Source organism: Microchirus variegatus (genome assembly GCF_963457635.1).
Source record: "Microchirus variegatus genome assembly, chromosome: 23".
Taxonomy (NCBI): Eukaryota; Metazoa; Chordata; class Actinopteri; order Pleuronectiformes; family Soleidae; genus Microchirus; species Microchirus variegatus.
Genome location: NC_139824.1, coordinates 9,506,305 through 9,529,037, shown reverse-complemented (window position 1 = coordinate 9,529,037; position 22,733 = coordinate 9,506,305). Strand labels below are relative to the sequence as shown.

The 22,733-nt window shown below is 39.3% G+C and overlaps 1 protein-coding gene across 1 annotated transcript in view; it reads left to right on the top strand.

Moving 5' to 3' along the window:
- gstcd (glutathione S-transferase, C-terminal domain containing) overlaps positions 1-22,228 on the top strand; it is a gene marked incomplete at its 3' end in the record, with an annotated part of 38,772 nt that extends 16,544 nt beyond the window's left edge. Inside the window, exons 6-12 of the mRNA XM_083909363.1 lie at positions 9,366-9,481; positions 9,815-9,859; positions 10,084-10,212; positions 13,778-13,911; positions 17,257-17,287; positions 19,164-19,233; positions 22,038-22,228. Of these exons, the coding sequence (XP_083765489.1) occupies positions 9,366-9,481; positions 9,815-9,859; positions 10,084-10,212; positions 13,778-13,911; positions 17,257-17,287; positions 19,164-19,233; positions 22,038-22,228 (716 nt within the window). The remainder of the gene's footprint in view (positions 1-9,365; positions 9,482-9,814; positions 9,860-10,083; positions 10,213-13,777; positions 13,912-17,256; positions 17,288-19,163; positions 19,234-22,037) is intronic.
- Positions 22,229-22,733: the final 505 nt, after the last annotated feature.

Here is a 22,733-nt window from a genome sequence, read left to right as displayed (position 1 = left end):
GACAGACAGACAGACAGACGGACACAACTTGCTTGATAGATGGATAGCTAGAATAATTATGATAATTTTTTTTTAAATCCACATTAAGTCCATAGGATGAGTAACATCTTGTGACTTTTACTTGTGGGCATGCTGTACTGATGTGTTCGATTGTGGGCAGCCTCAGGTCATTTGTTTCTTATGTAAGGTAAGCTGTGAATATGTTGGACAGAATTCGTGCAGTTCAGTCATCGGAGTCATCTCTGAACAACTACAATATTTTACTGCAAGTGGAAAATACAAATTCCCTGACAGGATGGCTCAGTTCCAAACTTGCCCCGTTTTAAAAAAAAAAAAAAGCAGAGGAGTGATGATGTTCTTTTGCTGCATCCACTTCAAACTGTGCAGTGAACAGCACTCAGGAGACAGACTGCAAGTCAACACTAAGTATGCAAAGTGAAGCTGGAAGCCAAAAGAGGCAAGATTGTTGTGTTTGCCAGGCATGCGAGGACAGTTGCCCAAACTGTGCTGAAATAAAATAAGAGGGGTGTTGTTTAACTTGCCATCATATTGCCTTTGATTCAGCCTTTAGATAGATGGAATAGAACTCAGAGCACATGTGTATTCCACAAAGACAATTCTCATGTCATGATTTCTTTGGATAAAAGCGTCAGCTTAATGCTTAAATGTAAATGTACTAGTAATTGTGACTAGACAAGGAAAACAAGTTGACTGTTTTTTTTTTCCTCCTGATAAAAATAATGGTTTGATAATAACAAGTGATACATAAAGTTGCAGAGCAATAAAAAATAGTGTGTAAACTATTTGAAACTCCAATCATTTGGATAATGGTCCTGTTTCTGCAGACAGAAAATTGCAATGCGTTATAATTGGTCAATTAAAAATCACTATTGACTGATGCTGAAATTAACAAATCAATCTATTAGTCTACCTCTGTGAAAAGATCTATCACTCAGTATTTAATACTTTGGCATTTTACAATTAGGGCTCCAGCTTTTAGTCAGTTAATTGGTCACTAAATTAACCGTAACTACTGATAATTAATTGTTTTTTTTAGATTTTTTAGACGGTTCTTTGATCTCAGCCTCTTTGAATGTGAATAGATTTTCCTGCTCGACTTTGACAAAAACTAAGCTTTGGGTTTGACGAGACACTGAAGGACGTCATTAGTTACAATAGACAGCATATTACCCCCTACACTCTTAGAAATAAGGGTTCCAAAAGTCTACAAGGGCTGAGGTTCTACTTGAAACCATTTGTATTTCAAGGGTTCTTGGTAACACTAATGGTTCCAGTAAGAACCATTTTTATCCAGATAACCATTTAAAACCCCTTTCCTGAATAATGGGTTTTAAACAGGTTTGTGGTGACACTAAGGGTTCCAGGTGGGACCCATATAAAAGGTTCTACCTGGAACCACTTGTTTTTCAAGGGTTCTTGGTAACACTAATGGGTAAGAACCATTTTGATCCAGAGAACCCTTTAAAACGCCTTTCCTGAATAAATGGTTTTAAAAGGGTTCTTGGTGTTCTTGGTAACACTGGTTCGAAGCCGAAGAACCTTATATGGTTCTATTTAGCACTTTTATTTCTAAGAGTGTATGTTGCATATATGTATTACATTTTCATCGATATTTTTTTCCGGGGAATGTAATGAGTTAGTTAGAGGACCTGAACGAATGTGTTTGTTTGCTTCTATGAAATTCTGCAGACAAATGAGGTATGTGTTGTGACCTGTAAAGAGTAACCACTGAAGCTCCATAATAATGCAGACCTACCACCTACAGCTACGTCTGGTCATGTTTTGACAGTCACTCCAGAGCTGCTGAAAGATGCACAGCAAGACTTTTTTTTTTCCTTTTGTGTTTGACTCCATTACCTTCATCACAGTCTTTTGCAAATGGAAAAAAAAAAAGTTTAACTGTTGGTGTTGTGAAAGGAAACTTTTTTTTTTTTCTTTCAACCGAGCAACAGTTCAAGTCAACTCAGAGCAACAACTAAATATCATCTTTTTTCTGTGTTTTCAAAATGTTCTGAATACCTGCTCACACAATAGCTTGGTTATATTGTTGGGTGAATGTACCCAAGGGTATTTGAACTATAGTGTCTCCGCATCATTGAATCAAACTTTCTGGACATCGCAAGTTATATTGGCATGTATTATGTAACATCGTCTGCTGTATGATCTCCCTTGACCATACTTTTATATCTCTCTGAGAAGCACCTACACAATATGATTAAGGTTCAACGGATTGCACTGAATAGACAACCTTAACAAAAACTTATTTTATAATGCTTTGTGATCCACAGCAGGATTCTTTGGCTTATTCTATGCTGTTCTGCAGATATTCAAAGAATGCCTTGAGACAGTGTTCTCCTTAAAAGGGAGATGTATTGCATGAGTTCTGACAGGCTACAGGGATTTTGTGTAATTAGTTTGAATTTGTATGTTCCCCATGAAAACAACATCCACTTTATTCCCATTAGTTACAGTGGTGCAGCTGTGACCACTTGGACCTTACTGAATTTAACCATTATATGGTCAAATGTTTTCCAGTTCTAACTGATTATTATTATTAACTGCTGAATGAATCGCCAATTGGTTGTTTGAGGCCACAAAGTTGGTGCAGTGGTTAGCACTCCATGTGCATGGGTTTTCTCCGGGTTCTCCAGTTTCCTCCAACAGTCCAAAAACATGCAATATGGAAATAAGATAAACTGGACACTCTGAATTGACCATAAGTGTGAGAGTGAGGGAATGGTTGTTTGTCTCCAAGTGTCTCTATGATGGACTGGTGATCTGTTCAGGGTGTACCCCGCCAATCGCCCCTATGCAGACCCTCATGTGGAGGATATTTCTCCACTATTGTAAACTGGAAATCTTTGGGGGGTTTTTTACATTGAAGTTTGAAACACAGATCAACTTTTTTCAGCTTTTTCACTGACACTTTAGGAACCAAACAACTGATGGATTCATCAGTAAGGTAATTGACCGATTACTTGATAATGATAATACTCGATAGTTGCAGGCCTGCTAAAGAAACGTCGGCTGCTTGTATGCGAGACTTTCCCTGCCCTTTCTAAGCCAAAGCTAAAATATTTAACACAGCCTACTGCAGGTAGTATGTGTATCCCATTTTCTCTCTCTCTTGTTAGTTTAGCTGGAGTCCTGGTTGTATGTCATTGTTTGGTCTGTTCACATACCTTTGGATTTTACATCAGGCAGCAGTTGACTGAAGGATGCAGCTTTTAACGGCTTAGGTTTGATGGTTTAGCACTTTCAGAGTGTTTTACTGATCAACCTTTTTGAGAGCTCCCACAATATCCTCTCCCATTTTTATGACAAACACTGCATTCTTCTGAATGTTATTGCTCCACAGAGGGGCGGAAACACACTAACCTGATCCTTTCCGAAATGATGCAGAGGTGCATTCAAGACGACCTGAGCAGGATCCAGGTATTCAGACGTGATATGAATCAGAGAAGGTGCTGGAGGTTAGGTTGAGATAATGATCAACCACACCTTCCTGTTTGTGTCTCACCTAACATACAGCTTATGTGCGTGCTCACATGAATGATTATATGACGACTGTGCAGATGTGGCCTGATTATACGGTATATATGTCCCATATGCACATGCTGGTTTAGTTCTTGAAGAACTTTGTCTTTTCAGAGTTTTCCTTTATTTATTCAGTTTTTTTCCAAAATTGCTGGTGAGGTGTGAAACAGATGAGCTAAAAAAAATAATCATTAAAGTTGTCTTCTCCCTGGGGGAGTTTTTGAAACGCGCCATGTCAAATGATGAAGTGCTCTGTCTAATTTATTAGTGATATGTCCAGCCAAATGAATTGCTTATTTCAAATAGTTACTTAAAGACAATATTATGCAATAAATCAAGTTATTATCCCGGGCCGCCTGGATCAATTTTCTGATGCAAATGCAAAACAGCCAACATTAAATGATTTTTATCAAACGGCAATGACAGCAGTGCTTTTGGCGAACGCCGTTTGGAAATAATAAACAGTGCAGTAAACAAAGGAAATGAAAAAATGAAATGCAGTTTGACATGAAAATGAAAAAGCATTATGCTTTTGATAGCAAATTAACCACAGAATTAGTTATTTTTTATTATATAAAAGTTGCGTTGTTTTAGAAACATGTAGAGATTTTTTTCTGGACAGACGAGACAGAGATGACTGGGAGATTTCTATAGTAAACGCGCAGAGATGCATTTCATCAATAAGGAATCTTATTACTGTCATTCCCTGTCTTGTCTGTATGTTAATGATTACTGATTGGAATATATACATATTTAAACTCACAGAAAATAAGTCTCATTTTTAAAGGAAATTAATCTAAGTCTGCATCTGCAGCCAGCTCTGCACACATGTTAGCTTTTCAAACCAGCATATCCTCAGATGATGAATCCTGCAGAGCCTAAACAGAGGCCTCCTGTGCAACAACAGTGTGTTTACATTCTAATCTGACGGATGGGCCCTGTTGATAAGACTGTAAGGCACTTCTGCAGCATCAGGGGGAAAAGGAAGTGAACATGGCTCCCTGCCAGCAACAGCCGTGGTTGCCACCTTTTTAACAGTAGAGGACACATGGGTTATGGATCCTCGTTTCCCCCCCCTGTAACACAACCACAGCATGTTTGTTACTCAGCGAGTATTTTCCTGAGGAAAAAAAGACAAACAAACAAAACATTTTTCCAAAACTCTCACTGGTTCTGTCACCTCAAGCTTTATTTTTTGTACCAGCATTTTTTTTTTTCTTCCAAAAGTAATAGCGTCTGTGTTCACCTGCTCAAGAAACAGCGCCAACAGCAGTGTATATTCAGCTTTCTGCTCAAATCAGATCCTGGAAGGAGGTTAAACATGAAAGTCTTGCAGAGGAAAACATCACAGTCCAATTAGCTTGCAACCCACGGAATATGTTAGGAGAATGTGCCGAGAGGTCATGGAAGGAGGACAAAATTACATTTTCTCCTGCAAGGGCAGTCTTGAAGAGTGGCTGCTGGTCAGTATTCGGACGTGGACGTGTTCACAACACTGAGGCAAATGTAAATACACAAAGGATATCGTTATTACGTTGTGTAAATATTTAATTCCATGTGTGAGAATTTGTAGTTATTTAGCGTATCTGATATCCATCTGTCCAATAATTAATTTTTTTCTTTTTTCCCCACTGCAGTTTCCCTTCCTTCAGTGTTTGTTGTCAAAGACATGAAAAGAAAATTGGTACAAGACGGAAAAAATGGACAATCTGTGAAATTTGCTTTGAATTGAAATATTGTAATAGTATGACCATGTTGGAGTTGTATTCTTATTTCTAAAAACTTAACCCAGTTAGCCATTTGGTATATTTTCCTTTCATTTCATTTAACACAGTGTCATATCTTATCGTTTGATTTGGTGTTGTTTGTTAATTTTACTCTTATTTATGCTAATGTATTTACATGCATTAACGATAAATGCCAAAAAGGACCATGACAATACCTGATTAATTGCTCAAACAGCTGAGCTCATCCTCTTGTCTTGTAAATGTCATACGATGTGAATAATGACAGACGAGGAGAGCTTAGTTAATGTCCTCCTGTCAACAGCTCCTCTCAGTGGTGGATCATTTAAGCGGGGCCAGATGACACATGTCTTAAGGTTCTGTCATACATGTGATTGTTGGGGATATTTGTCTGTAAGACGGCAGATGTTGTTGGGAAGATGGACGAGGGGAAAAAAAGCTAAGTAAACTGAAACGAAACACAAGTGGGTGTTAGTTCAGTGCAGCATTCCCATTGAAAGACGGGCGAAAATGGAGAATGTTGGGATTTGCTCTCACCATGAGTCATCTGCGCGAAAACTCATACCAGAGATGCAAAGTAGGAGCATTACCATGAAGGCTCATTTCCAGGGTACACAAGTGGGGCTGAACAAAATCACAATTGGCTGCACGGTAGATTAATGGCTAACACTGTTGCCTCACAACAAGAAGATCACCAGTTTGAATCTTACTTCGACTTGTGCGGAGCGTGTGGGTTTTCTCCAGGTATTCTTGTTTCCTCCTCACAGTTTCAACAATATTATGCCTAAATTAACCATTTATACAACTTACAGATCACAGTGAATCCACAAAGGTACAGCACATTTAGTCGCAGGCATCAGTATTTGACATTATAATTGGATTCTAATCATGTGCAATTTTCATAAATTCAACCTTGTGTGTATACATATACACATATATATATACATACGTACATATACATATATATGTACAAACGGTTTGTATATATGTATGTATGTATATGTGAATATATGTATATGTATGTATGTATATGTACGTATGTATATATGTGTATATATATACATATATATGTGCGTGTATATATATGTGTGTATATATATATATATGTGTGTATATACATATATACCATATATATATATATATATATATATATATATATATATATATATACACTAATCCTTGTTTATCGCCAGTCGAGATCAACACATTAATGAAGTGTTACATATTTCACAGCTGCACAGTTAATCCTCACTGTCAGCTGTGAGTTTGATAACAGAGAAAGAGAGGACTGGGAAACAACTTCAGTGAAGTTGCAGAATAAAATTGAAATTCATTTCAGGCAGTAACTGTGATAATGATAACATTTAAAACTGTAGCTATATTTCATTTAAAATATTGATCTTTTTTTTTTTTACACCTCTAGCTTTGTTTCATGTCCAAAACCCAAAGCACAATATAGAAAATAAATATAACTTATGTCCCCTAAGGTGCCTGCTATAAAATAAATGGCAAATGATATTGTAGGGACATTCATTGTGCTTTATAGGAAAACCATTTGAAATTTAATGCAGAAGAATATATTTGTATATGAGTAATTTCTTTCGGCACAGCGCGGTTTAGGTTGTTTTTCCACTACAAAATAGTACCTACTCAACTTGGGCGGAGTCGTCACTGCACGGCTGCATGAAACTATCGTGACTTTGTTTTACACGCGACACACACTAACGAGTGACAAGCGACTTGTAAAGCAGTTGTTCAGTTGTTCAGTGTAACTGAATCATTAGAGTCAGTTAATTCACAATATTTGTTCAGTACGTCCTCTGTTAAATATTGAGATTTTAGACTGATTTTACCCTGGTAACTGTTGGAGATTAACCACATTTTTAGGATTATTATTATTATTATTATTTTTAAATGATCTACAGTTCGCCATTGTTCGGCTTGATTCTCGTGCCGGACGTCACTTCCTGTGATGGCACTCTGACCGATCAGTGGCCGGCAGTCTGGCGACGTCACTCATAGTATCACCTCGGCTTGCTTGGGATCTTGCCAGAGCAGGTACTAAGAGTAGTACCAGGTACCAGGTACTATGCTAGTGGAAAGGCAAAATAACCGTAACGTGCCGAGGTGTGGCGAGTCGAGTAACGCTTGTGCAAACACACCGTAAGCCTATGAAGGGATATTTAATTGTCTCTCGTCTTTTCACATCCTGTGCGACTTTTTGACCTCTGCACTGTTTGACACGTACTCTATGATGTTAATTTGAAATTGAGTGAATTTGGTGCAATTATAGTGACATCTGGGACATGACCTTTAAAGACGTTGTCAGACTTATTCTTTTCCCTGAAACCACATTAAAAAAAAAGAAAAAAAGAGATTGAAATCAAAGGGAGAAAGTTGCATGTGGTTATCTCTGCTATCACCACCCACTCAGTTTCATATAAGTTATGGGTTTGACCTTAAGCAGCGTAGTGACCTTTCATCGAACACACACACACATGTACAGGCTGTAAAATCAATCTGTAGTTTTTTATGTAAGGAACACACACACACGTTTTGCACTGTGTGTTTGACGGTAACTTGTGTGTATACTGACCTCAGTCCATTGTATCTTTGCCCTCGACACACATTGACTTTGAGCGTCGGATACATATGACGCATAATGTGTAACCTTTGCTGGCCTTCTACACTGGAAAAGTGCTTTTACTTGCCTCCAGATTTTCCAAGAAAAGTCTAGGTTATTCATTTATTACATTCTCAGGGTTGTTGTCTCTGCATATCACTCCCTTTCCTGTGAATGTGTTCTTGTAAGAGCTTCAAGTTTGGTACTAAAATGCACTTAGAGGCCACGATGAACTGATTAGATATGTTTTGGTGGGCAGAGATAAATTGTCATGGTTGCTGTTTGCCTTTAAAAAAAAAAAACACGTTTATCTCATGTGTGCCTCATCTTTACAAATATTTTGAGAAAATCCGTTGACATTTGAAATGTACATACTACCTGCTTAGATTTGACGCATAGAGTCTGCACTCACCATCTGCTTTATTGTTGGTGTCTTTCAGCTCATTGTTTCTTTAATGTCTGGCCTTTTTTGTCTTTCTTAAGACTTTCTATTTCTGTACTGAAATTAATCACCCGCTACCTTGCAATTAACAATTAGCAATGTAAACGTTTCCAGATGCAATCAGAGGCGGCTATGCAGTGGTTTCTCCAGAGCCATGGATGCATACTGTGAAATAGCTTCTCCTTGCAATTGATACCCGTTCAATTACAGCCAGCGTAAGAGCATGAATAAAATGTCCTATTTGTGTAGTTTGAACAGAGAGTTTTCTCTGTCATCTCTCCTCCCCTGTTGTTAAAGACAAAGCAGCGTGAGCCAGCAATTATACGAGTAATATTCTCTTTCATTCTTTCTCCCCCTAATATTCCACTTGTTTGAACACGAGGGTGCGAGTCAGAGTAAATGAAGCGCCCGTCACTCTACATCTACATGGAGCTGAGATATTTCGGCACAGCATGGCAACAGCTCGCGACTTTTGCCGCGCGCCAGAAGATGGAAGAGGAAGATGCAGGAGGCTGAAATATGCTTTGAGCTAATGGGCTACACACTGCTCGCACAGCAGCAGAAGGTTGTGCCACAAACAACTAGGGCACACAATTTAGGCTCAGAGCTCGCGTTTGTTGATACTGAAAGATTGCTCGCGTTCCCTCATTGTCATTTGGCCGGGAAACAAGCCGCTGAGAGTGTGGAGGTCTTTTCGTCTTTGTGCCAAACCATTACCTAAAATGTTTGGTTGTAAATCATAATTTGGAACACCGTTTCGGGGGTTAGGGGTTGGGAGGCACACTAATAGGAACGGGAAGGAAGAAGGACTCATTTAAAACAGTGTAGTGTTCTTTTATTATTATTTGTTGCTGAGTGGGGGTATAATGAAACCACAAATAAGCATCTGTTAATGTGTGACGGCCTTAGTGGTGTGTTTTTTTTTCTTTGTTAGTTGTTGTTTGTTGTTTTTTTTCGAAGAGTAATTGCCTGTGAAAACATGTTCCCTCTTTTCCAGGTAAAATGTCAAATATCCGTGCCGTCAGGAAGAGGCAACAGCTGAATAACTTGGTTGCCATGGTTACAGAGCTAGCCAGACCAGGACACACCATTGTGGATTTCTGCAGTGGAACGGTACATGCATCCATTCATCAGTCCAGCTTTGAATCTCAGTGCATCTGACTTTTGGTACAATAGGCTGCTGTTTGTTTCAACATCTAACAGAAACCAGTTCACACTCACACTCACACCCCCCTGTTTCCATGTGTTTTGTTTGTGACCAGTTCCCACAGGCAGACTCACAATTGCACTTGGGAAAATGCACACTCACAGCAATAGTGGTGCTCGACTAAATGGCAAATGCTTGTGGTGTGAAAGGGCAGCAATAATCATCGCTCTATTGATACCCACTTTGATGTGTGCTGTTTTCCTGTTTTGCAATTTTCTTTTTTTGATTTTTCCTCTCAGGGCCATGTGGGGATCGTTCTGGCTCACACTCTTCCAGACTGCCAGGTAATATGTTCAATCTACAACAATAAGATCAATAGTTTAACCAGTAGATCAACCCATAATGGTGAAACGTATGTATCGGCTACGCTATAACGGTATGTACAGTTATTTGCACAATGTACATTTTGATTTCATTATTATACACCTGCAGCAGTAAAAAAAAGACACATGCCGCTATGTGATCTATATCTATTATTTATATATTTTTTGTTCTGCCTCGATTCAAGGTCATACTCATAGAGAACAAAGAAGAGTCTCTGATCAGGGCCCAGTGTCGCAGTGCAGATCTCGGTCTCAAAAACATCGGCTTCATTCAGGCCAATCTGGATTACTTCACTGGACCTTTTCAAATCGGGGTGAGCATACAGTTGTGTTTCCATCCGTTTGTTTGAACGGGATTGTGAGAACAATATTGTAACCACAATTATATTGTAACAAATTATTTTATTTAAATTTAAAACAAATTAAATTATTTTTTTATTTTATTTCTATCGACTGATATTCTGAAGTCACGTTTAATAGCCCACGTTTCTGTGAGGTTCCAAATCCCTGCAATCTCATCCCTGAAATTGTTTGATTAAACACCAAGTGTGTGTCCCTGTGTCTCGAGTCTCCCACGGTTTTTAAAAATCAAATCAGATTTGAAAATCCTCTAGTTTGGGGCAGCCTTAATACGCTCTCCAGCTGCAATCAAAAACCCTCTATGGTCTTATTTAAAACCTTCACCTGCAGCACTTTGACTTTTCATATCAGATAATGACTATCAATTTAGAGAAAAGAGGACCCTGGTTGTGGTTGTTTATTGACTGTTTAACTCTGGCTCTGTCAAGCAAAACAACGGGTCAGAATTTAAATCCTCTCACTCTCTGTTCACACACATTGAATTTTTGCCACTATCGCTCTTTATCATTTTAATATTTAAGTGTCCTATATATGCGTCTTCCCCAAACATGTCTGGGAAAGCCGTCTTACGTCCTTACATGTGCCGTAGCCCAGTTAAAGAATAGCCTGCTGTTCCAGTAACCTTATTTGAGCTCTCGCAGGAAAAAAAAAAAAAAACGGAATATTTATGTACCTGCCGTAATTCGAAATAGCCATTCTTCCAGCATCCTCACTCCACTGAGACCTGTTCCATTTGGCATGAAACAAACACACAGATACAATGTATGGCGTTTTATGTGCATACAGATCTCATTTGATGTGAATGATCCGTTTCATTTTTGAAACGGGTTCCTTTTCTCCTCTACTTCAGTTTTGTAACTCTGAATATATGCAGCCCCATATGTTGCAAAGTATATATATACTTATATATATGTGTATATATATATATATATATGTGTATGTATATATATATATATATATATATATATGTGTATGTATATATATATATATATATGTGTATATATAAAAAGCATAATTCCAGTACTGATTCAAGGAGTTGTTTTGTTTTTTAAGGTCCTTTTTATTAATAACTATTCAATACTGAGTCAGTTTATCATAATTAAAGCGCAGCATGTCACCTTTGAAATGTTTTTATACACAAAAAGCTATTCCTTTGAAAACTTCGTCACAGCAAAAATGGACACATAGGTAGGTTACATCCTTGTCTTGTGCAACAGTGTTGTGCTTACATGACACTGTTGGAGAGAGAGGAGTGCGAGCTTGATTAAGTAGAGTATCACTGCGCTGTATTGCAGAAACGTGTTCCGTCTCAGGTGCACATATAGGACAACAGAGGGTTGTAATTACTTGAATGGGAATGAATAATGAAGCCTCATTATTTGTGTGATGTGATTAAAGAAGGACACACACTCTGGAAAAAGAAGCTTTTCTGCTCTCCAGAAGAGAAATGTATAAAAATTCATTGTTTTATCAAATCAATGTGTTTATTTGTGTGTGTAGATAAATTCAAGTCAAGCCCATTTTGAAACGATGCACGCTGTGGTGCTGTACTGCTAAAATACCAGGGCACATGGAAAAGATGAAAAAAACACACACAAAAGATTAAAACGGCATCTATTTTATACATATGTATATATATCTATCAAATATATATTTTATATATATATATATATTTTTTTTTATATATATGTGTGTGTGTGCGTGTGTGTATATATGTATACTATATATATATATATATAAACATATATATATGTGTGTGTATATATGTATGTGTATATATATATATATACATATATATATATTATATTTATATACATATACATATATACACACACGCACAGAGGAAAACAATTGCCTGCTTGCACAGCTACACTGGCACACAGAGTAAATATTCTTAATGGGGATTTCATCTACATCAAGAATAGGAAAAACATAATTGGCTATTACAGTGTATAACAATGTGTTTTATTTTTGTTGTTTTGGTTGAGTGGCTTTGTGTTTGTGTTCTATCAAGGCTAAATGTTGTAAAAATGTAATTAGGATTCGCCATGGCATGACTAATGTACAACATTAAGCTGCTGGCTAAAAGTCATGATGTAACTTTGCTAATTATTTTTTGCTTCAGATGTGTGTGGGGGGGGGGGGGGACATCATGTAATCTTTGACAGTGACTCCTCCTCTTAATCAGCAGCCTGAAACATGCTGTTGAAAAAAAAATAAGGCATTCCCCCTGATTCTACGAGTAATTGGTAGATGCAAGGCCATACAAGTAATTGATGCTGGTTCCTCAATTTTCACATTCTGGTTATTATTTCAGGTGCAGGCTCAGCTTGGGTTGCTTCACATTAGAATAAATGCTCATCTCTCCAAAAGGGAATAAATTATTCTTTGCTGGCTATCATTTTACAGTCTAAACACACCATGTGGACCATGTGGTACAGAATGTGAAATAAAGGTGGCAGATTTTCACTATAAACATGTGAAATCATTGTATGATATGTATTTTAGGAAGAGCTCATTTACACGGGGGGGGGGAATGTTGCCCCATCCGGACGATTCAGTGACTTTATGTGAGCGGGTTTTGACCTTGTTTACAGTGTCTGTATCTTCACTAATCTTTGGAGCTGGAGCCATTCTTGGCTTTGTCTTGTCCGGACCCACTCTGAACCTCTGCTCTGTGGCACTGCTGTCAAGGCAACATGCAAATCATTTAGACTCACAGGCGCCACAATGACAAGTTTTTGGATGGGGAGAGTAGAATAGATACTTGAGGAATAGTGTTCACTCCTGTGAGACCTGGTATAGCTAATGTCACTTCACATTAGGAAAAAAAAGGACAATTTACACTTGTATAACTCATCTCTTTGATACAGGCACTTGCAGTGAGCTAAATGATCTTTTTATATTTGGATCTTCATAAATGATGATTGAAAATATTGTGAGTTACATGCAGTCCTAATGATTTATTTTGAAGTACCACAAGGGGAGCCTGCGTCTTCCCATTCATTCCAGGGCCTCATTAGTCATCCTAAGATTCACTAAAACGTTTATCCTATCTCTAAAGACTAAATATTTTAAGTGTGCTTCATTGCCCCATGCCTACAAAAGACAGTTGATAATGACAGCGTGTACCTGAGAAGAAATAATACCATTGAATGGTGTATATTTATGCAGATGTACTTGGAGAGAGATGGCTGGACTCAAGAAAGGCCATAACAGTGGATCTGCTATTCATGCTAATGCATAGGGGTTCATCACCGCAGTTTACGCACTAAATGGAAATTCTTCCCTCACTGCCCGAAGCACTAGTACAACTACCAGAGTCTGCACCTTTGAGAGCATCGATGTATTTCATAGCAGCACTCATTATGAAGTAATCAATAAGATTGAGTGTGTGTGTGTGTGTTCTGTGGTGCTCTGAGTTTTGGTCTTTCTGTTGGAACGATTGTTTTCAAGGATGAATGGGTTTTATTAGTGAATGTAAGTATCTTTTTTTTGTCCGTGTCTTTCTCACCTCAGGTTGCCCTCCATGCGTGTGGTGTTGCAACGGACATGGTGATGGAACACTGCATCCAGGCAGGAGCTGCATTTGTCGTCAGCCCCTGTTGCTATGGCTTCGTCCAGAATGCTGTCAAGTTTACTTTCCCCAAGAGGTTTGTACCTGCGTGTCACACATCAGTCCAGTGTCACTAGACTCTAGAGTTCTGCCCTAAAGAACATGTTCCTGACCTTTGGGTTTATTGTTAGATCCTTGCTTGTATTTGTTCTTCTCTCTACTAACTTTCTTGCAAGCAGATTTTTTCCTTTATTGACCACTGCCAGCAGGTATATGTTTTCACCAGGGTTTGTCTGTCTTTCTGTTAGCAACATAACTCAAAAAGTCACAGACAAATTTGGATGATATTTTCAGGAAATGTCCACAATGGGACCAGGAACGCGCGATCCGTATACGCTGCGTGCCGGCAGGGTGTATTTTGTAGGCACTGAGCTGCCTTTGCGGAGGTCTCAGCTCTCCGAGTGCTTTTCTATTTTCCTTTATTGCTGTCACCTTCTATCATTTTCACACACTCTCACTCAATACACTACTTAGACAATCTCTACCTCTCATCGCTGCTTTTCGTTCATCTCCTCTCTCTTATCACCACTGAGAGTGAGGCAGGCAGCGGTGTCGCATCACCTCCATTTTAATCCCATCCCTCTTTTATCAACAACATAGAGTTGAGATTTCTGTGTGGATGATGGATCATGGATATTGCAGAGTGACGGGGGAATCTAGTTAGGGGCCATGTCATGTCATACTTTCTGCATTATTGGTCCACAAAGATCTATGGATGTGCTTACACGGTATCATTCGTGCTAAACAAGGGTTGTACACGTGTAAATAATCTCAAACGTGTCCATAGTTGGTCCACGGTTGGTGTAGTGGTTAGCGCTCTTGCCTTTGCAGGAAGAAGAACCGGATTTGCGACCAGGTCGGAACAAGGGTCTTTCTCTATGGAGTTTGCATGTTCTCCCCATGTGTGCATGGGCTTTTTCTGGCTTCCTCCCACAGTCCAAAAACATGCAATATGTGGATTAGGTCAATTGGAAACTCCAAATTGACCATAGGTGTGAATGTGAGAGTGAATGGTTGTTCGTCTCTATATGTGTCCGTGTGATGGACTGCCAATCTGCCCAGGATGTACCCCGCCTATCGCCCTTTGTCAGCTGAGATTGGCACAGCAACCCCCGCGACCCTCATGTGGAGGATAAAGTGGTAGAAGATGGATGGATGTGTCCATATTTATCATCTGAAAAGTGTTGTGCTACAGGGAGCATATGCAGCATGTATAGACCATGAACACTTAAACTGTTGGAGTGCTCACATTCGTCTGTGTCAGGTCTGTGCGGAACACCAAGGAAATGGACAGATGACGACATTCAAACCACGTGGACCTAGCGGAAATGGACACTGACAAGAAAATCAACTCCGATCACCAACTTTTGCAGAATTTCATCCGCATTTTCTGTCTTAATTTTCAATTTGAAGGGTATCGGATGCTAACGTGTCATGCTGCCTGAGCAGACAAACAAATAAACCGCAGCAGAGAGGGACGAGTGGAAAGTTAATGATGTTGACCCTGTTGCTATAGTAACACCCTGTTGTTTTCCCCGCCATGGTAAAGGCCTAAGAACCACACAGCATGGCAGCACGTAAGGCAAAGCTGTTGTGCAGGTTGGTTGTTGTAGCAACTGAGAGACTGAGACTGATCAGTAGTGAGTAAAGTGGGGATAAAAATGCATGTTATAATTGTTCAGTTGTGGCATCAGACTGACAGGTCTTTTCCAGTGATGATTACGGTGTGTGGAGCTGAAGGATTCTGCCAATTTTCAGCAACCAGAGACAAAACCCTTAATCAAATCAATATTCAATGCCACCATTATTTCCCTTTAATAATCCACCAGTTATTCTCACTATACTCATGAACAGCAAAGGTATTTGCTCGGGCGTCTTCTCTGTTTTTTTTTTACCTCCAATCCCAGACTGACACCACGATGTTGTGATCTGTTGGGGCCACACCATCTGTTTCGACACTCTCTCTTGTTCTTGTCTCTGAAAATAAGTCTGTCTAGGAATTTGGGGTTTGGAGTTGTCAACACCACCCAAATGTCATCCTGATAATATTATATGATGAGTGTGAATCTACCTGTATTCTAATGGTATGATCCCCAATAATGTTTTTTTTGCGTCACGTGATCCGAGAACAGATGGTATTCAGAAAATGTTGAGACGACTGCCTGCCGAGTGAGATCGAATCAAGTCACACGCAGCATTAGCGCGCTATTATTATTCATAGTGGCTTACGTCAGTTAAAGGCAGTCGAAATGAATATTATGATTTAAAGGTCCCATTTTATGCTAATCAACTTTTTAATCATTTAAATTCCTTATATTTGGGACTCTGGAGGCCCAACCAGTTGCCAAAGTGTGAAAAAATATGACTCAGTTATGTTTTCGTGGTCCTCCTCAGTCGAAGTACAGGAGATAAAACACACGATGTTGACTTCTGCGAAGTCCGTGAAAAGTCCTATTCTGAACAGGGCTGTTTTAGCAGGGTGATTGAACTGCTGTGGTGCTTCATCCTTAAGGTATTTTGACCAAAGCATGTCACAGACATGTTCATTAGGACACCAGGTAACTAGGTTAACTTGGAGAAATAGGGTATAATATGGGATCTTTAAAGTAGTGATATATACGCAGCAGAACAGCAACCAAACGGTATTTAATTTATTAAAATATTTGTTCATTTCACCAAATCTTGTTCAGAATGAAGTGCAGATACTGCTGCTATGGTTACTTAACATAGGTAGTAGTTGGTGCTCAACTCCCGTTTCCATGGCACAACTGACTATAAAGCCTTGGTAAAGACCATTGATTTGTAGTAAAAAAGAAAATATTTCGCTTTTGCTTTTATTAACACTTCACCTCTCCTGACTCCTCCATGAAATATTAAAGGATGTCAAAAAAAAAATGAGTTTAATGGACAACAACAAGCCGTGTGTCTGCGGGGCAGTATGTGTGTGAAGGGGGGGAGGGGGGGGGAGGGGGGGGACCTACGCACCTGACCGTGTCAATCTTCATCTTTCTGCTTTTAGTGTTTTCCCCTCGGGTCATGTTCCAGGTACTCGTGTGGATATTCTGCAGGTGTAGACTTTCCAGTTCACAGCTTTTAATGAGCTGTAAACTGCCAGTTTCATTAAACAGTTTGAGTTAAACTTCAGACTTCCTCTCTGTGGGACCGGACTGCCCCCTGACCCTCTTCATGTTGGGTTTTAATTACCTTTAATCGTGATCGGACTTTGTTTATCCACAACAAATAAATACACTTTGTTCACATGTAAAAGCAACACGGTTGTTTAAGACGCAATGCAAAGTGACTACATTTACTCTTGTATTTTTAATCACTCGCATTTTATTTTAAACCTCTAAATATATTCTGTGTTTTTCTCTTTTCACAGCAAAAGGTTCAAAGAAACTCTGACTTCTAAGGTAGGCCTTTAAATGTGATTAAAATCCCTCTATTGCATGAATTATTCATTTGCACTGGGGCAAAAATATCAAGTACAGAATATCAAATTACAGCAACTGGGTTTGTTAAGGATCTTGTTTAAGATTCCGTTCACTGTGTCAACACCAGAAGATGCCTTTGTGGGACACAACTTTCTTTAAAACTTTCTATTCATTAGAGTCTTATATACTTTGGTACAATTGCAGTTTTTCCCTCTCTCGCTCTTGTTAATTACATCTTAGTTGATATCGTAACAGAACAGTGCAACCAACTGACATTTGTCAACACATAAATATGGTTGACAATGGAGAAATGTTGGCCAAATGCTTGGCTTGTTTCCATTATATAGTTTTCCTTTGCTTGATATTTATTTGTATTTCTATTTATGCAAAACTAATTACATCTCTGGTCTCATTGCTGCGGTGATGCAACGATTCCGGGGGGCTGTTACAAAAGGCCCGGCTCCTACCCTTCAACCCCTTATCGCTTAGCACAGACAGCACTGTGTTCTGTGAGGGCCCATCCCATGATGATGTATGGGAGCTGTCAGTGAGCCCTGGGGAGAATTTGTTTTTAAAGAAAAAAAAAAAAAAAGTTGCTGCAGGTTCGAAGCATAGCACCCTCAGGAGTTGACATGTCACAACATTGGACCCTCTAACCCCGTTTTCTTTTGTGAACCAGAGCAAACACATTCTTCCACATGGGGCTTGAGAGACACACGTGGGTTACATATAATTGTCGAGTTGCAATGTTTGTTTGTCCAAAACCCAAGTGAGGAAAGGAAAAAAAAAAAAAAAACATAATTGCAGTACTTATGTAATATAAAAATCTAGATTCCCTTTAGACAAGCAAACAAGTCATTACCTGAGCTCAATGGCGTTTGATATTTGCCATATTTTTGGACTCCACCTACACAGTCTCACTGTTTCCCCCGTGTCTCTGTAGATGCAATAGCTGCATTCTGTTGTTTTATCGCAGCGCCATAGTTGTCCTTCCTGAACTATAGTAGTTAAACAGAATGACAGCACTTTGACAAATGGTGTATTGCTGCTGTATAGGGACTAATGGTGTGAGACATTGGTGCTCGGCTCTAACTTTAAGCACTTGCATCCTTGGCCTTGCATTCACCGGGAGTGAGGGATAGAATCAATTAAAGCAGAAGCCGGTTAGAGATGACTAACCGCTCTCCCGAGGTGTCATGAACCGTGGCGAGGTATGAACGGCAAAAAAAAAATAAAAGAAGAGGAATAGAAATAAATAACCGAGGTAAATAACCAGGGTCTGACCTTTCAGGAGAGGTTATAGGGAAGTATTTATTGAAATAATCTCACAATAATAGGATGGCAATGAAATAAAGCTCACCATCTGATGAAAATCCATCTTAAAAAAACATTTGCACAGTCCACAATAACAAGAACTCACTCCCTGTTAATCTGCCCAGTGAATTTTTCATGAAACAAGCAGCATAATCAAGAGTCTGCAGCTCTGCTTTATTTGAAGCTGTAAACCGAGCGAGAACTACTGTTGAAAATACCATTCGCTAATTTGCTGATTTAGAACAAGTAACAAAACACAGCTTTGGTTTGAGTCTCTCGTTACGTGATCGATCGGCTGCCAACCTTTTTCAGCCTCTCAGCCAGTGCATGCTGGGAAAGGCTCACGATGGATAAGAAATCATGTCGTAAACAAATTGATGAATAGATGCATGCATGCTTTTTGTATGCGAATGCATCACCTCGTTAGTTTCACTGCATTTAGTAAAACTAGCCTTAGTGTTATTCTTTAAATCTTTAGTAGATGTTTTAAGGTTAGTATTCATGTTCACCTGTAATAAACTCTTACCTTCCTTGATTGCAGGAACACATGATCCTCTGCCGTTTCGCTGACCAAACCGCTGTCCAGCTCCCTCCTGATCGTCGACTCATCGGTACCACTATTAACCTCCTCCTTTTTAGTTCAGGGGCAAAATAAATGATATCTATTGCTTGTTGTTGGGGTTTTTGGTACAAATAAGCACATTTTTGCGTTAAAAGTTTGAATTATCATACCCATGTAGTTCTTGGTTACCACAGAAACCAGTGTGATGTTGTTAAAGAGTTTCCTTAGATCTTTACCCTGCGGTTGCATCAACACCACAACATTCAATTTAGGGAGCGTTTGATTTGCCGTTTGATTTGGAGCACACACGTGAAGCCAAGATTGGGAATTGATTGAAATGAAAGTCCAAGTAAATTTTTAGCTGAAGGATCCACCTCTGAAACTTTTCACGGACGTGTTCTTGGTGTTGTCTCGGTGCTTCTTTCCCCATCAGTCGTGTCATAAAATGCATCATTCTGTGTGCATTTGCGTGGGGACGTTGCAAAACAAAATGAAAACAAAACACAGAGAGAGTCATGTGGAGTTGATGCTTAATCATCATTGTGACATCGGTTTAAAGGTCCCATATTAAGCAAAATTGACTTTTTAATCATATAAATCCTTATATTTGGGACTCTGGAGGTCCTATCAGTTGGCAAAGTGTGAAAAAAGATGACTCACTCATGTTTTTGTGGTCCTCCTCAGTCTAAGTACAGGAGATAAAACACGTGATGTTGACTTCCGTGCTCACTGGGACGTCACAATGCGCTAAATTTATGGAATTGTCTCACGGAGCTCTGATTTGTCCCTAAAAAATGTGAGTTTCTGGCGAGGGCAACAGCAGCCAAAAACCGGAAGTCCACAAAGTCCATGAAAAGTTCTATTCTTGGCTCCACAGTGCAGCACAGAGTCCTACACAAACTTCCAGCCTCAGAGGATTTATCTGTGCAGTGGATACGTTATATGACGGCAATGTGCCTGCTAGAGCCTGCAAATGATCACTTTTCCAAATGCTAACTGCTGTTAGCTCCCAGTAGCCTCTGTGGCTGATGTCATTTCCTGTCTCTTAAGTTTCGTTTTATTTTTTTTTATTTTTTTTATTTTTTATTTTTTTAAGAGATACTACTAAACAGAGTGTTCTGAACAGGGCTGTTTCGGCAGGGCGATTGAACTGCTGTGGTGCTTCATCCTTATGGTATTTTGACCACACCAGGGAACTAGTTTAACTTGGAGAAATAGGGTATAATATGGGACCTTTAAATAAAAAAAATGCATAAGTAGAACTGTTGACTGTGACGTAACCCCAGAAGCTCTCGACTTTACAGAATTGTGAGAAATGTTAACGCAGGGATTTTTACGGTTTGACAGAACAGCTGCAACGAACAGCTGCCGGATCAGTTTTGTCAGATTTAGTCGGAAGTGTTTTTTTTGTCAGACTCCAGCTCTGTTCTGAAGTATCACTGTACAGAGTTTCATTATGTTGAGGATTTTCCTCACCCTGATGGCTCTGCTGCTTATCAAAGCCTTTCTCTGAGTCTGAGCAAGCTCCCCACTGCCTTGTCACAGTGACGCCGTTTCATATGGACCTGACACCACCTGTCGCATTTGGTGACTGCTCTTTATCATTTAACGGGGCTCAACCTCTCCCACTAACATTTTTTGAGCCATGTTTAATCTAATTTCTCTCTGGAGCCTGCCAGAGTGACTGTGACCATCTGTCAGCAATGGCAAACCCAAGCTTGAGTTTTCTGCGTCTGGCACCTGCTACCTAACTGCTTCACTGCATAATGCATTTGAAAATCCTGAGAGAAAAGTGCGGTAACCAGTGTGAAGCAATACACCACAAGTGCGATAAAGTCCCCTGCATTAGAGCTTGTCTGATACGTTAATCTGCTGATACTCGGCCGCGCTTTATCAACTTAAGCAGCAAATGCAGAGTGGCTCCCTGCTGTAAATTCCCCAAATCTCTGTAACTCCAGTGGAGACAAAGGCTCCCATAGGTGTTCAGCTTAATCCTGGCCCCAGGATGAAATGACTTTTAAATATTAGAGAGGGCAAATGTTCCTAAAATAAAATACTGTGTCATGCTACGCCCCATAAATGTGATTCCTGACATCGCGCAAACAGTATTGACGGTAACAGTCAGTCATCATATTAATGCAATAATATAGAAAACTCAGTCCTGAATGGTAGCTAGCAAAAAACTTGCATATATTGCTGTGTAGTGTTATTAAAATAACAGTGCAAGCTGTCAACATATGCCACAGCATGTGTATGAGGTAAATAATAACATGGCAGATGAACCAGTGCATCCTTAATGAGTGACAACTCGATCACTAATGCGTTCACGCTGCATTGACGAAGCTCATCTTGAACAAGGCAATCAGAGATGGCAGACTTCACCTCATTCACCTCTGGCGGCCTCTGTTGGTCATATTGGCAAGTGCAAGTATGGAAGCACAAACAAACAGACCCACTAAAAGCAATCGTGGGAGTGACAATGACTTATGGCAGATGTGCATGGACACATGACAGGATATCTAGATATGGGGAGTTTAAGTGGTTAACACCCGCGTTAACCACTTAAACATTTAACTGTTAACATTTTCCTCTTTGAAATAATTCTTTTAATGGTTTGAATTAATCTCAATGAAACAGGTCTGAGTGCATTTGTTTTGTTCCTCAGGCTTTTTGACATGAAAAAATTGGAGAATTTCATTGATTTTTGTCATTGACAGAAGATTCATGTAGCAATTTTAAGATAATTAACAACTTAAAAAGTGTCTCCTTGAGCTGTTAAAAATGTCAATGAAGTTTTTGTTATTTTGTTATTAGAATTTCTTTGAAATAATCTTCTTTTTTTGGCCTCTACAGGTAAACAGTGTATGGGCCTTGTGGACTTGGACCGGTCGTGGGCAGCAGAGACTCACGGCTACTTGGTGCAGGTGATGACTATGGAGCCTGAAAGTTGTTCGCCAAAGAACAACATGCTTGTGGGGAAGCCGCCACAAAACAGCAGACTGGAAGTCAATTTAAACCCCAAGGAAGCACCGGTGAATAATTAAGGCCCAAGCACGGACTGATGCCAGGATCCTGTTATAATTATAACTGTAAGCAGAGCAGCTTCACCATGGTTGAGGTTTGATAAAGCACCCAGTGTCTGTGGTTACTGGTTGTGACCACGATGGCGCTGAGAATACACTTATTTTGTGTCCGTCCTTTTCTCATTTTTAAATTTTTAACATTTTTGTGAGAAGTGTCCTCTAAATTAAAGGTGTACACTTGTTTTTTTTTTCTGTGTTTGAAAGTCAATCTTTACCATTTACCTCAAGGTAAAAGCAAACATGCTGTGGTTTCACAAATATCTTAGTTTAACCCTTTAAGGTACTACTCAATCATTTGGTCGACCACATTTTAAGTCACTATATCTCATTGAAAAATGCATCAAGCTGAACTCACTAACACTAAATGAATGTGACTTGTTCTCAATGTTGGACTTTATGAATTATGCAAAACCAGGTTTATAATGGACGGACATCTCAACCGTTATGTCCGTAAAAAATATATATA